This window comes from Wasmannia auropunctata, unplaced genomic scaffold (genome assembly GCF_000956235.1).
Source record: "Wasmannia auropunctata unplaced genomic scaffold, wasmannia.A_1.0 LD336106.1, whole genome shotgun sequence".
NCBI lineage: Eukaryota > Metazoa > Arthropoda > Insecta > Hymenoptera > Formicidae > Wasmannia > Wasmannia auropunctata.
The window spans coordinates 4,176,513-4,191,587 of NW_012026784.1; the positions used below are offsets into that span (position 1 = coordinate 4,176,513).

The 15,075-nt window shown below is 36.5% G+C and overlaps 1 protein-coding gene across 1 annotated transcript in view; it reads right to left on the bottom strand.

Moving 5' to 3' along the window:
• Positions 1-15,075, bottom strand: part of LOC105456822 (serine/threonine-protein kinase MARK2-like) — a 33,781-nt gene that overhangs the window by 11,959 nt on the left and 6,747 nt on the right. The window contains exons 2-12 of the mRNA XM_011701144.1: positions 11,681-12,599; positions 10,058-10,343; positions 5,734-5,895; positions 4,228-4,443; positions 3,513-3,891; positions 3,217-3,437; positions 2,946-3,057; positions 1,981-2,093; positions 1,688-1,889; positions 1,099-1,302; positions 335-536 (exon numbers count right to left, since the gene is read on the bottom strand). Coding sequence (XP_011699446.1) covers positions 335-536; positions 1,099-1,302; positions 1,688-1,889; positions 1,981-2,093; positions 2,946-3,057; positions 3,217-3,437; positions 3,513-3,891; positions 4,228-4,443; positions 5,734-5,895; positions 10,058-10,343; positions 11,681-12,417 — 2,834 coding nt within the window. The 5' untranslated portion in view covers positions 12,418-12,599. The remainder of the gene's footprint in view (positions 1-334; positions 537-1,098; positions 1,303-1,687; positions 1,890-1,980; positions 2,094-2,945; positions 3,058-3,216; positions 3,438-3,512; positions 3,892-4,227; positions 4,444-5,733; positions 5,896-10,057; positions 10,344-11,680; positions 12,600-15,075) is intronic.

Sequence of the window (15,075 nt, forward strand, 5' to 3'; positions counted from 1 at the left end):
ACGAGATGCACTAACATTTTTTACTTTATGTATATATCGTTATGCAGCTAATAAAATATTGGACCATAATCTAATTTACGAGTATAAATTGATAATTAATAGCAAGTTCTGTAATGTCATGTAAGAAATGGAAACTAAATACACGTCCAATATCTCATATGTTAAATATGTATCGAGAAGTGAGAATATATATATATATATAGAATATATCAGAAAAAGTATAATAAAAAAATCTTGTAGCACTAGGTTTATTTTTAAATTATTATATTATTGTATTCCATTTTTTGATGTAAATAGATGTGTTTCGGGTAAAAATAATTGGATATCACTATACCTGGATACTTCGTTGGTTCTTTCAGTAGATGATGATGATGTTTTCGCTTGATCATAGGAGATGGTGCTACGTCGACCAACAGAACCAGGAGCAGGTGAGGTTAACGGCCGACCACCACCTACTCCTGCGTTCATTGTGTTGCTCTTGCCTACCCTTGCTTTACCACCAGGACTTGTACCCACGCCTAGAATGAACATTGTCACTGCAAGCCTCATTAGATATGGTTCAACACAAAACAAAAAGCAACATACTTTAAATTATAACAAACAGAAACATATTAAAAAGATTACGAGTTGCCGTATAAAATGTCTAACCTGCTTCCATATTAAGGGACAAACATAGAATAAAGTAATACGATTGTCTCTTTCTTGTCAATACATTGTAAGTATCATGATAAATGATCAGATTTTAAGGATATATGATATGCGGTAAAACTATGATGAAAAACATATAAGAACATGACATTAATATGACATTAAAGTACGATCAGAATTTTCGATAACAATATGATTGTATATAAATATGATAAAATTTGATTTATGTGAACAATACAAATAACACAAATAACAGATAAATTACAAATTAATTGCAAGTTCAATAAATTAGCTATTAAACCGCTGCAACCTTATCCAAAGCAATCTCCCTTATCCAAAGACTTTGCTCAAGCATCACGAAGGAAATATAGAGCGACAAATAATTGAATATCTATTCATAAGAAATTTTTATCATAAAGAATCGTTGAAGAATAAAGTATAACAACTCACTAGTATCTAACTGCCCAGGCGTTTGACTATTTTTAGGTGCAGAGGGTCGACTTGCAGAAACACGAGCACTATTTTCCTTGATCGTGGCTGCGTCCACGGTATTTTGTCGTTTAAAATTACTACCTCCACTTCCAGTCACAGTTGTGCCAGTTACTGCAGTCGCGTGATTGTGATTCGTTGCGTTACCTGGACTGGGTGCGCCTCCTAATCAGGAAAAAAAATTATTGAAATAAAATCTTTTATTCAGACACAGCTTTTGTACTAACAGATGTATATCAACAAAAACAATCCTGTCGTTTTTTGTTATTATATTTCAACATTCGTTATGTCACTTTTATTATAAATTTAACAATGAAATTATATACTATTTAGTAAAGTATTTAGTAACTATTTATTCTCTTTCAATATAATAAATAATACAAAAATTATTGTATAAAATTTACAATTTTCGACCACAAGAAATACAATGTCTTGTCTTACCCAAGTTTAATAAGTATCCTTATCCATGCTTGTTACTTGACAGTAAAGTTTAAGCTGCCATACTGCATTAAAGAGTTATGGTTAAAACGGACACGGATGTAACACTTACGAAGAGTTTCACCACCAGACGAGGCCCGTCTACTGGGTTTTGGATTGCTAGCAGAAATACTTCTGTGAACACCTCTATGAGATGGACTCTGTACTGCGCCACCTGTTCCTCCACTACTTCCTCCTCCAGCACCTGAACTGACTTGAGGTGGAATGTTACGCAGCGACAATGAACTACCTGATCGTGATCCATCGCTTTCAGGCTGTACAAACAGAAATTTGGGAAAATGTAAAGAAAACACAGAATTTTGACGCTATATGCTGCATATTAATCTTGATATTTTGTATACTTACGTCTGTCGTTTTTCTACCTAAGAGCAAGTAAGTGGCGAATACATCGTCATATTTCGCTTGTCCTAAAGAATCTTCTATTTCACTTCGAGTATATCCCATACTGGCTAAGGCCTCTGAAATAAAAATGCGTGGCGGCATAGTCACATCCATTAGAGTTGCAACAATTTTTCGACAATAATCAAAATTAAAAAGATGCAAAAAGAAAATCAAGACAAGAAGCTTTGCTACGTATTGTTATAAACAAGTACTATTTAACATTTAGAAACACATTAAATTCTTAAAAATTGGACTTATCGCTTTTATGACGTATATCCATATTTTAACACTCGTTAAAAATAAGATATGGTTTTAGTAATCAATTTATTAGCACTGATTAGAAAAAAAATTTTACATTTTGACCAAAATATATATTATCATGCAATTAAAAAGTTTTTTAAAAGCAAATCACATACAAAGACACACAGATATACACATAAATATATCAGACTACAATAAAAATTAAAAAAAAAAAAGTGATGTTTTTACGCTGTGCTTAGAAAATGTGCGCATACAAATTTCTTACTTGATACACTTTAGTGAAACATTATTTTAAATCGTGTGTATCCTAAAGACTGTATTCAGCATTCTAATAGAAAACTGTGACATAGTATATATTACTAAATAATATTGAATAAAAATTGTCTGATATATTTTGATATTAATAGTGATTATATTGCACGATTATTCAACTACAAGAAACATCCGACAATGTGAACATTCTCCTTGGAAAAATTGTACAAAAATCCAGAATAGTAAAACAATCACGAGAAATCATAATATACAATATATACAGTGAGTACACGTATATACGTGCGTTGAAAAAGACAAAAGTTGATCTTTATCATTAATCACAAGTAGTATAGAATGTTCACAAGGGGTGCGACATTAAACATAAACACGGTAAGTAGTAAGTGTTATGTACATACTGGCAGACTCACCTATCCTCTTGTGATCTCTATAATCAGGTTCAGGTTCTAAGTACGGCTTTAATTCGTCATCTTCATATCCCAAATTCATCCACTTATCTTTCATTATGTTCTACAGTAAAAAAAATAATTATATTATTTCTTTCAAACATGACTTACGTACGATTAAAAAATATCGCTTGTAAACTAATAAGACAATATGAGACAATCAATACCTTAATTAATAAAGTGATAGAGCTCAAGAATAAGTCACAATTCGAACCTCACGTACCTCTAGTGAAGCTCTTTTCGTTGGATTGAGCACTAAGAATTTCTTAAGAAGATTTTCACAGTCGGTGGACATATAAAACGGAATTCTATATTTCCCCCTTAATACCCTTTCCCTCAATTCCCTCAATGTCGAACCATCGAAAGGCAGTGAGCCGGATACCAGTGTGTATAGGATTACACCTAACGACCATACGTCCACTTCCGGACCATCGTATTTCTTTCCTGTAAACGAAAAATTGCACAGATAAATTTTAAGTTTGCATACAAATCCGCATAAGTCATTTTCAGGGGGAATACCTTGAAAAAGTTCCGGCGCAGCGTACGGCGGCGAGCCACAAAATGTGTCTAACTTGTTACCGGGTGTGAATTCGTTGCTAAAACCGAAATCGGCGATCTTGATATTCATTTCACTATCGAGCAACAGATTTTCGGCTTTTAAGTCTCTGTGTATGATCTTCTTTTGATGGCAGTATTGCACAGCAGAAACGATCTGCCTGAACTTCGCTCTCGCTTCTTTCTCCTTCATTCGCCCGTGCAGGACCAGGTAGTCGAAGACCTCGCCACCACTGGCATACTCCATTACCAGGTACAGTGTCTTTTCAGTCTCGATCACTTGGAACAATTTCACTATGTTTGGATGGTCAAGCATCTTCATTATCCTGACTTCTCGGAATAGCTGTAATTTATCAGATGCATCAGCATGAATCACGTATTTACATTTATGAGATGCATGTGAAATTTCCAGTTTTTCTCTGTTAAATTATGATAATGTGATATGACTCAAGCGATGACAGTTCTTATAAAAATATTTGCACGCAATAAGTATAATTAAAATAGTAACTTGAACGTTTCAACAATTAACTTAAAATAACGGTTAATGGTATGTAATAGTATCTATGTATATTAAAATGATACAATTTATACTAGTCCTAACAATGTTCTCATTTTTTATATCTATAATTTTGTTTTATAAGGCTTTGTAAAAAAAAAAGAAAATATAAGATAACGTTACCTTTTGAAGACTACCGGGATTCAATTGAGTCTTATCGATTATCTTGATGGCTACTTCCTTCCCCGTGGGTACATGCTTAGCAAGCTTCACCTTGGCAAAGTTGCCCTTGCCAATGGTCTTCAGTAATTTGTACTTGCCGATATGAGGTTCCTCGGAAGTTCGACTCCTCGAGGAGAGCCGACCTCCGCTACTCGACACCCCTACGCCATCTCCCGTCTGTAACACAAAAATCACAATCGATGAGCAAATAAAAGTCATTATTATTAAAGACAATGTTGCCATCAAATTGCAAAATACTCTCATTTCTGAGTAAAAATCGCAAGAAGCAGCGAGTTTTTTCAGTCAAATGCGTAGATGTCAAGTTTCATTTTGTAAAATTAATTACAAAATAGAACAAAAAAATTCAAAATACCAGACATACACAGTCAACATTTTAGATATTAAAACTAGTAAAGAAAATATGCGCGCGCGCGCGCGCGTGTGTGTGTGTGTGTGTGTGTGTGTGTGTATTGTTTCAATCTTAATAAAATAAAGAGCTGAAAATAAAGAATGAATGTACATGTGTAAATAAACATATTAAAAGTAAAATAGCCGACATTATTACGCGATTTCGAGATACAAGCAAAAAACGTTTAATAAAATTAAGAATCATTTAGCGGCTTACGTAAGATGATCAGATAAGATGATAATCCAATCAAAAATCTAAATTCGTTAATCTAAATTCGATTAAAGTGGAAATTATTTTGGACACTATATGTAAGCACCCAGCGTGTGCTAATTTATTTCGAGGAACGGGAGAACGCTGTGCAAAGTTGCGTCGTAAATAGCAAACTATTTCAGAAACTTAGGTCGCATCTCCGAGCGCGGCGTTTAAAGTCACGGAATGGGGCACGAGAAACGGGGCAAACGCTCGTTAAGAGCTCAGCGCGCATTCCTTAAGAATGCCGCATCGCGAGGAATCGCGGATCTCTCCCTCCTCCTCACACAATATCACATTTATTTTCGCGTACTCGCGCGGCCGCACTTGACACTTCCAGGCATGGCAGCGGCAGCGGCCATTGTCAATGGAATTAATTAAAGCTCGTTAAAGTGCACCAGATACAGATTATTCTGAATGGGATATATGCTGGACTCTCATATTAATCGCGAGGACAACCGCTGCGCTACATCGACACGTCGCACGTGCAATTTTTTTTACATTTCTTTTCTCGCTATATCTTCAATAAAAGAAAAAAAGAGAAAAAAGAAAAAAATGGCAGTATCGACATGACAAGCGTATTTATGATGTCAGAGTAATGCGCTATGCTCGTGATTATCAGATACGCGCGTTTAATTTATAAAAGGTATTAAGGATTTGAAATAAAAGCTGTTTACCTATATATATACCTTTACAAAAAGAAAAATATATTATTAAAGCACATATGCCGTATAATAGCAGAGAAGATGAAGAGCAAAAATAATTAGGACAGCAATTTGACAATTAATTTCGCAAGATTTTGATATTACCCTCAGGAGGCCACGCGTGACCATCTTGCGCGAGTTGACGGCAACTTTAGAAGCCGCCAGTTTGACCGCTCGGAAGTTCCAGCGAGACGATCGATGAGTAACGGATCGACGAGGGATTCGACGATAGACTACTTCCTCGTGCTCGCATGCGCGCGATCTAAACCGTCAGTAAATTGGTTTCTCCACCGATATCGCGAGAATATGCAGAAAAAGTTCGACACGGCAGCATATATACATACACAGATCGTGGATCTTAATCGCGATTTCGTTATTCGATCTTTTCGTTACTATCGCTTCATTCACGTGTCGGTCACGACTCTTCTTCCTGACCTTCTATTTTATTGGAGATAGATTAACTTAATTATCTGGATTCTTCTTCAATAACGACGATCTACCGTGATTTTCCATGATCGAGGAGTTCCCGTGGTCGATCGTTTTGGAAGGTCGAACGATGAGTCAACTCGCGGAGCGTATCGCCACGCTGGTTCATTTTCGGGATATACACGGTGTTGTATAAGAACCACCACTGTATTTTAACGATAAACCGATTGCCATGTCATAATCGTCTGTCGCTAGACGAGCACTCCGAGCTCCGATTGGAGAAAAAAGTAAGTGTAATCCGTTGACTTTGGCATCACGATTTAAAGGAATATTTCTTCTGAATTCCGATGACATTTGAATTACATTTCTCGAGTGTGAATTAAATCTCTTTCTTTTATCGTGCGGATCGTTTATAAAATACATAATATAATTCTGCAAACATCCGATATATATTAGGCACTCCTTGTACTGGTATTGACGATTGAACGGTAAATTGAATTTTCGAAAACGATATTTATTCTCGACTAGAGTAGTGTACAGTTCTTGGATTTGTTGTTTTCTGAAAATTTGCTCTTTTCGCAGGATTTAACTTGGCGAAAAAGTGAAGCTTTTGAAAAATTCTGTTTTAATGAAAATAATTTAGATGCATGTAGATATATAATTTTTGATATTTATCAATTCCAATTTTGGTCGCAATCGAATCCAAGGATTTCTCAGCGAAGGCGTGTCACGCATACGTTATTTTTTCAGACATCACAAACTACACTAATATCGTTATCTCGTCAATCTTTAATCAACGATAACAAGGTAGGGTGTCAGCGACACGATCTCTCGTCAGCACAGTCCACATCTAACATCAATTCATCAATGACGATAGTTAGTCAAATTAATCAAATCAAAACGTAATCAATTGGTAATGCGTGTTATCAAAATATTTTTGTAGGAGACCCTATCGAAATTGTGAAATCCAACGGGAGTTTCAATATCACAGTAGGTGTTCCAGAATAAATTTTTTGCGATATCCGCTTCCGTCGGGAGTATTCGAACTTGTGTCAAGGGCAGAGGCGTCACTATCACTGTTCGCGAATCTTTCTCGTTTGCCTGTCACAATTGTCAAGCACTGTTTCATCGTGTTCCACAAAAGAGAAAAAAAGAGAAGAGAGAAAGAGAGAAAGTATTGAGAAGAACGATGATTGAGAAACGCGAAGCGGTTGCTCTGGTCGTCGTCGACGGCGACGACGACCGTACGCGACTGCCTTTTCCCTTTTCTACCCTCGAAACGAGCCACCCTCGGAGAAGAGACCGCACAACCGAGGGATGCGAAGGCAGAATCAATACACGACGCCGCCACCCACTGGTGGAAACGTGAGAACGAACCACCCTTGAATGCCTAGCCTCAACGTCGCCCACCCCCTTTCTGCCATCCCCTTCCCCATGAGAGAACGCATGCGTCGCGAAAAGTGGGAATCACCGACACATGTTTGTTCCGTGTTTTACTCATTTAGTCGAGGGTGCTGCTCGCAGCCGAGATAACAGAGGCTGGTCAGCTGATCGGACCGCGCGAATGTCGCAGAGCGCAAGCGTTGGCATATCTTAAAGAAAAAAACGCTCGAAATATTTAACATGAGTTGTAAAAGACATGGCTTTTTCTTTATTATTATCAAAACTTAGTTATTTATAATTTTGATATTTTGAAATATAAAAAAGGGAAGGTAAAATTGGCATGATATTGTTTTATAAAGAAGGAAAAAATCGAAGATGGAAAAGATTCAGCTTTCTGCTCTCCACCTGTGAGAAAATATCGACTGCTCTAATTCCAAGATATCGATATGTATTATATGTACATCCTGATATATGATGATGACGCACACATCTGTGGGATGTACAGAGTAGGATGCTACATCTTCACCTTTACCTCCTCCTACCTAGCAACGAGTTTTCGCCTCGTCAGCTGCTCGAATCAACTATTATTATGAACACTGAGAAGATTATCGGAAACACAGTCTAGCTCTCTCTCTCTCTCTCTCTCTCTCTCTCTCTCTCTCTCTCTCTCTCTCTCTCCCCCCCCCCCTATATATATTTATATATATAAAAGATAAGACTGATAAATATATTGAATATCATTAAAAAGACTTGCGTCATTAACTTTGGTTCAATATTTTTTAATATTAAAAAAGTGCAATAGATAAGAATAAATCAAGTTAGGATAACGTCGGTATTAATATCGCGGCGATTTTGTAAAAGGGTAAACTGCTCAAACAACAAACTTACAATGTTTTTATTTTCGTATTTGTGAGAGCATTAATTTCTTTTCTTGTCGGACTCTTGAGCGAGAATACTCGAGAAGAATACTACTCAGTGTGAAGAGGGTAAAATCGAAGTTTCTGAAAGAGGCAACAGCAAAAGAGCGCGTTCCGTCAGCTGATCAATCGACCGAGAAAGTAACGATGAGAGAAGAGTCGCGGACATCCACTCCACGCAAAAGGTAGATAAGAATAGATCCAAGTTGACGCGAATTCTACCACGGAAAATGAATTTGCTAGTTCCCGTACACGTAAACTAGCAAATAAATCATGGAGCTTCGTTTAAGTGCTCTGTTAAACGAGAGGATGTCCTCCAGTTGATCGAATCGTGTTCTCTTCTCCGCTATAACAACTATTCAAATAATTCAACGTATTCGAATCTATCTAAATTAATAGTGCATTAATTATAATACAATCTGTTTTGCAATTTCAAAATGATTTTAGGTAAAGAAAAAGTATTTGTGTACCATTTGCATTGAAAAATCGTTGCGTATTAGACTCCCCAAAAATCTTTATAAAATTTAATTAATTTATTGACATAAACTAATTAAATTTTCTATTATTAAATGTTTATTATTAATTTTTTATATATTAATACTTTATATTGTTCGGCATATTATAATCATGGAAATTATCCGTTTTAAATAAAGATGATAATCGTCGGTTTCAGTGAAACTTACGATGCTGATACAGACAAAAACTGCTGACGCTGAATTTCTACGAAGATTATGATTTATGCGTCTTCGTGAAACAGCGAAAAAATGGGAAATACATGATGTAAAACAAAGCCAGCACTTCCGCTTTCGCGGGTGCATCTGAAATTTGTTTTATGGCGACACAAAAGTTGGTACGGATGTAAAATAAAGTCCCGTTCTAGATATATTGCCAGCTTATCGGCTCCACATGACATACAATATTAAAAGCTATGACTTCCGTTGTTTTATCGACGTATATCTAAAAGAATTTTGTTCGAAAAACTATCTTTTTCATGATTTTATCTTCAATATTTTCTATCAGTTGTCAAAGAAATGTTTTTATATTTTACCCTAAAAGATTTATCTACGTTAATAAATAAATTTTTAAAGAAAAAAAAATATTTCTTGCTGAAATTTCCAAAATAAATTTCAAATGCGTTCCGTGTGTAGGTTAATTAGCTTCGATAGGTTGTGCAATCATAACGTCCGAATGGCGCTTTGATAAAGCGGTCGTATCATCCGGATTATTTCAAGTCGAGCGGATGAGCCATAGACGAGTCATACATGTGACGTAAGTGTGAAAATGCATTTGCATTACCATTCGTTTATATTCGATTCGTAATATCGTCGATACACATATACGGACAATCGTAGAAGTCCGCGCGTGATTGCGGACCACACCGTTCCTTTTAACATTTTTCTCCTTTACGTCGCTTATACTTGCGTTTGTGATTTTATCTACTTTCTTAACTGTTAAGGATCTCACTCGTGGCGATTTCGATAATTATCGTTAAATAATCCTCGGCAAAGTTATAACTGCGTAATACCATACAGTCTAATTATTCTACGATAGACATCAAAAAGTGACGCGATTCTTTTTTTTCCCCTCTTTAAATTGGACAAAAATCTTATCGGCAAAACGCTTGATAACATTTTAACGTGAGTGATAACGTTGCAATCGATATGCCTAGCATATTGTATATATAGTACGTATTATATATCTACCTCCTTCTCGCTCTGAATACCCTTCTGCATGTCTGACAATGCTCTGAGCGGGACGATCGTCGCGTTGTTCTGCTGTTGCTGATGACGCTGATGATCCTTCTTGGTAACGATCGGCCGGACGATCGCGCGAGTTTGCGGCATTCTGGATTGTGTTCTCATCTCCGCTTCTTGTCCGCGTCGCGTATCCGAAGCGGTCCTGGACAACTTAACGGTGGGCTTCTTTGGCGTGATGCCGGCGTTTCCGGTGGAATTCCGCGTTGCGTCTCCCCGATGCAACAGCGAGGCCCTTTTTTCGTTTCATTACGATTTGTTCATCATAATAATTCTTCCCTCGACCGTTCAATGTTTTATGATATCGTGTATCGCGAGTATGATGATTAATAACAAACAAGTATACACAGATATCTGTCGAACGTTTTGTGTGATAATGTGTGTTTGGTAATTCAAATAGTGTGGAGAGAGATCAAGCGTAATAGGCAGAACGTTGTATTTGAAGACAGATATAAAGGCAATCAGTAAAAGTGCGATTAAACATCTTTCTAATTTTCAATATCAAATCTCTTAGTATATCAAAATCTTTAATTAAAATATTGTTACGATAAAATCCACTCGAAATATCAACTGGAGAATAATATTTTATTATCTGTTTATTACACCGACAAGAGAGAGGACAATTCGTGCAAAGCCGTTTATTCTTAATCTTTCATAATTCAGAAAATATCCTATCTTGATATTTTTATCGGAACACCAATTATCGAGCATCAATTATCGAGAAGATCTGTGCGTCTGATATTTGCAAGCTATTCAGTGACACTCGGTATATTTATTCATTGAAACATCTGCTCACGTGACACGCAAGCAATACTCCCTTGATCTCTCTCGTTTAGGCGTATAATGACCGATGTGTAATGGCGACGAACCGACGGGAAATCACGAAATAAATCGCTGCACGGTTGCGACATTGCGTAAACTAAATGTCAATTGTATCGAAGAAAGGGACACACGTGGGTGTAACGGACAGTCAATTGTGTGGATCAGGCGTATAGATAGTCGGAACGACGACGAGGATCAGGCGGAGGTTGGACGACGATTTCCTCAATTATCACTAAGACTATCGTCGCTCTGTGAATGTGCCAACGGATCATCTGCGTGCGTCCATATGTGTATACGGATACTGACCGATTGAAATGTTGTGACTTCGAATTTTTTTATGACGATTAACGTGCAACGATTAAAGTATAGTCAATCACGTGAATGGATGATATAAATTTCAAAATGCAATCAATAGCTTTAAATTTTTTATCAAGATAGATAAGATAAATTATTCATGAGATTCGTTTTTAGAATTGACATTTCTATTACTTTTTCTCAATAAAATTAATTATCCCGAAATCGATTGTAAATCAAAGCAAGTAATCTTTAAACATTTAAATTAGTGATTATTTTTTTTAATAAAAAAATCTCGAATGTATGACCGAGATTATCTTTGAATCAAGAGACGAACAAGAGAATTATATGCACAACGTGCGAATGATGTTTGATGATGAATGATAAAAGAGATATCGACGACAATGTCAATGAGCGGATAATTGACGTATGACGTAAACAGAGTATATATTTTACCCCTCGGCCTCATCGTCGGTGACATTTCGTAGCAAGTCCTCGTGTTCTCGATATCTGAGCTGAACTTCCGCTCCGAAATCCGAACTGTTCTCCAGTTGACGCGTCCTCGCGGCAATCGTGTTCATCTCGATGGCCTTAACTTGCTGCTCCAATCGTAGCAGCATATCAGTACTCTCGACCGTCGTCGTGCCCGTCGACGCTGTTCGCTGCTGCTTCAGAATCAAATCGAGACTGAGTGGCGCCTTAGGCTCTGCCGATGGAACGGGTGGTGTCAATTCTGTCCTCGGTTGAAAAAACGGAAGTCCGATCGGTTGGATAATCTTGGACTCATTGAAGACTCTCAACTTCTCCTCCAGATTCGCGTCCACGTTCGTGTCACTGAGGAGTCTCTTGACGGAAACGGGAGTGCGGCCGTAGAGCGGGCTCGCGGGGATCATCTCTTTTGGTCTAATCGGGCTTAAAGCGCCGGTCCGTTTCTCAACTACTTGCAAACCCTTGTCATCCTCCACCAGTTCCCACTGCTTCAAGCCCTCCAAGGGCGTGTGCGGCGCTGACAATCGCTTCGATGTGCCTATCGGGCTCGTTTCCGATTCACCAATAGCCTGTCGATTCACCAGCTGGCGCACTGCCTTTTCCGTGGACGACGGCATCAGGAACTTTCGTGCACCTGCCTGCGGTCGAATCAGGCTTCTGCTGGCTTGTGTTCGCACAAACGGGCTCTCCCGATCGTCCATCATTGAGAAATCTTACGTGGAAACAAAGACGGGAATTGACCGCCGTTAGCTGTTTCTCAGACTCTTCTCTTCAATCTCGTCTTCGTAAAACGATCCTTCATAGATAATGTATCGGTCGTTGATAAATCTTCAACATCGATTCAACGGCCAAACCGATCGATGATGCTGCACGGAAGATTTAGTTTCTGTCAAGAAGAAGATTCGTGTTTTTCTTTTTAAGGAAGATGTCAAGCACTGCGACGTTCATCACTAAACACATCACACAAAACCCAGAACCTGAGAACGAGGCACGATCCAATTGACTGATTCTCTCTTTTTTTCCTCTATACCTTCATTCGATTCACAATCACATATATCAGTAAGCGAACAAGCGGCGGTACGGATATAGGCTTTTTTGTAGATAGGAGAATAAAGCTTTATTGAACGGCGGCACTGTGTTGACTCTTTTTGCAATCGTAACATTGCAGAGACAATAAAGCGCAGATAGGTACGCAGGAACGCTCGCAATCTCGTGGATTACCGTATTAATGCGAGTAGACGAATAAAGCTCGGAGAATTGTAAACATGTGTACGTCCGTATCTGTGTATGACTCAGATGTTTATTATATAATGGCACTTTCACAGAATGAAACAGTCGTTAACTTGAATGCGTCATCAGCACATTGGAAAATTTTCGTATTTTAAAAAGTATAGATATTAAAGAATTACTTAACTGACTTGTGTTACGGAAAGTAACATGGAAAGTTTCATGATGAAATAAACGATACTCATTAAATTGATATAAAAATAATATGCAAATTTTGTCACAATTTTGTATACAGTATGTATCAAGTACAAAATATAAATCAGATTTTTTTTATTAAGTTAAGCAAGAGTATCGACAAAACAAATAAATTTGATGTTAATTTATTAATAAAATTTCCCAATAAAGTAAAGAAAGATATTCATGTATGTAAATATTATAAAATATTTACATAAATATTATTTTTATTAATCAAGTAAGACGATGAAGAAAATGCCAAGATATTGAGTTAAGAACTGTATGTCATACCACGTGCAGTTCTGAGACGCATGATAAGAACGCGTGTATTTATGACTTTCTGCGAGTTTTACCTCGATTTGGCTTAATTCGACGACAGTGAGGTGAAAAATATTTCTTAAACATCATTAATCGACAATCGTTAACGTTTTACTCAAGTTGTACATAATAAATGGCATTTATCACGGAATTAATTTCATAAAAACATTCTCATGGGAATACATAATTCGTATTACGTCAGTCGTATTACGTCATTCAATCATTTTTTATATTTGAGAATCCTATTTAGTCGTTTCATCAATTGAACTAAATTATTATTATGATTTTAGTAATGCGCATTATACGTAAGCAAATAATAATTCAGATTACTATTTAAATATTAATTTTTTTTTCCTAGTGATTTTCTTCTAATAAAACGGTTAACAAAATAAACGAATGTAAACGAAGCACCAATTTTTGCGCTCTATGAGCATTTCTGTTCGTTCTCTTAGGGACTTAGGTGAAGCAGCCAGGCGGAAATTTACTCCGAGATTGAACGAGACGAAGTCTCGTCGATAGATGAAGGGTAGGCAAGCTGTTTTGCCAATGGGAAATTGAACATGTTATTTCGAATATATATGTGATGTAAAAATTACAGCAAAATTGAAAGATTTAACGATAAAATGGTTAATGACAAATAGTTGCTAATAAAATTGTTCCCCAATAAATTAATTGATTGGTCGATTATCGTAAATACGATTGCAAAGCGAGGTTATATAGTTAATCAAATAAAAATTACAATGTGTGTAATGAGTTCTTCAATTCTCATATAGATTTAATGATTTAATATTATATGTATTCTTATATAAATTTAATGATTCAATATTATGATGCTACGATCAAGTATATATGAATTTTCTTTCAATATTAGATACATGCAATTCCTAACTGTTGCAAAACTGTTGAATGTAAAACGATTGTAATTTTTAAGTCCCAAATTGTTACATTTTTAATAAAAATAATGGTATTGATAGTGCAATTATTTTAAAACCATCTTTCATATTCTAAGTGCAGATTTTACAGGATTTATTTTTGCCACTTTTATCAGCTCGTAATACATTTGCAAATTTCACATTGTGTGGTAAATTAAAAGATTAAAAGGCGAGATAACGATATCTTTTTGATTGTAAATATCTAAAGATAAGCAGGTTTTACTGAAAAAAAAAAATGAAAACTAATAAAAAGAAGATTAATGAATAATGTATAATACTATAATGTACCACTTTAAAAGATATTGATTGATCAATTAGTGTCGTAGGCCAACTTTCCGATTATTTGTCAAGGCAGTATACGTCTCTCTCGACCAATTCGTCGAGAGATATCGAAGAGAACTTGTCGAACGGCCGAACGCCGACGCTGTTTTTCAACGAGACGATAGAATCATAAATCGTGAGCGAACGGAATAGAGCGTGGAGATTAAGGAGATTTATAGATCAGAGATATTACACGAGGTGTTCCAGGTCACTCGCAGTCCTTTTTTCGAAATGCGAGAAGCTATAGTCTTTTGAGTTTGAGTTCATTTATCTTCGCAATTCTTTGATAAATAACATTAAATTTGTTCATGAGCAAAAAACATTTTAAAA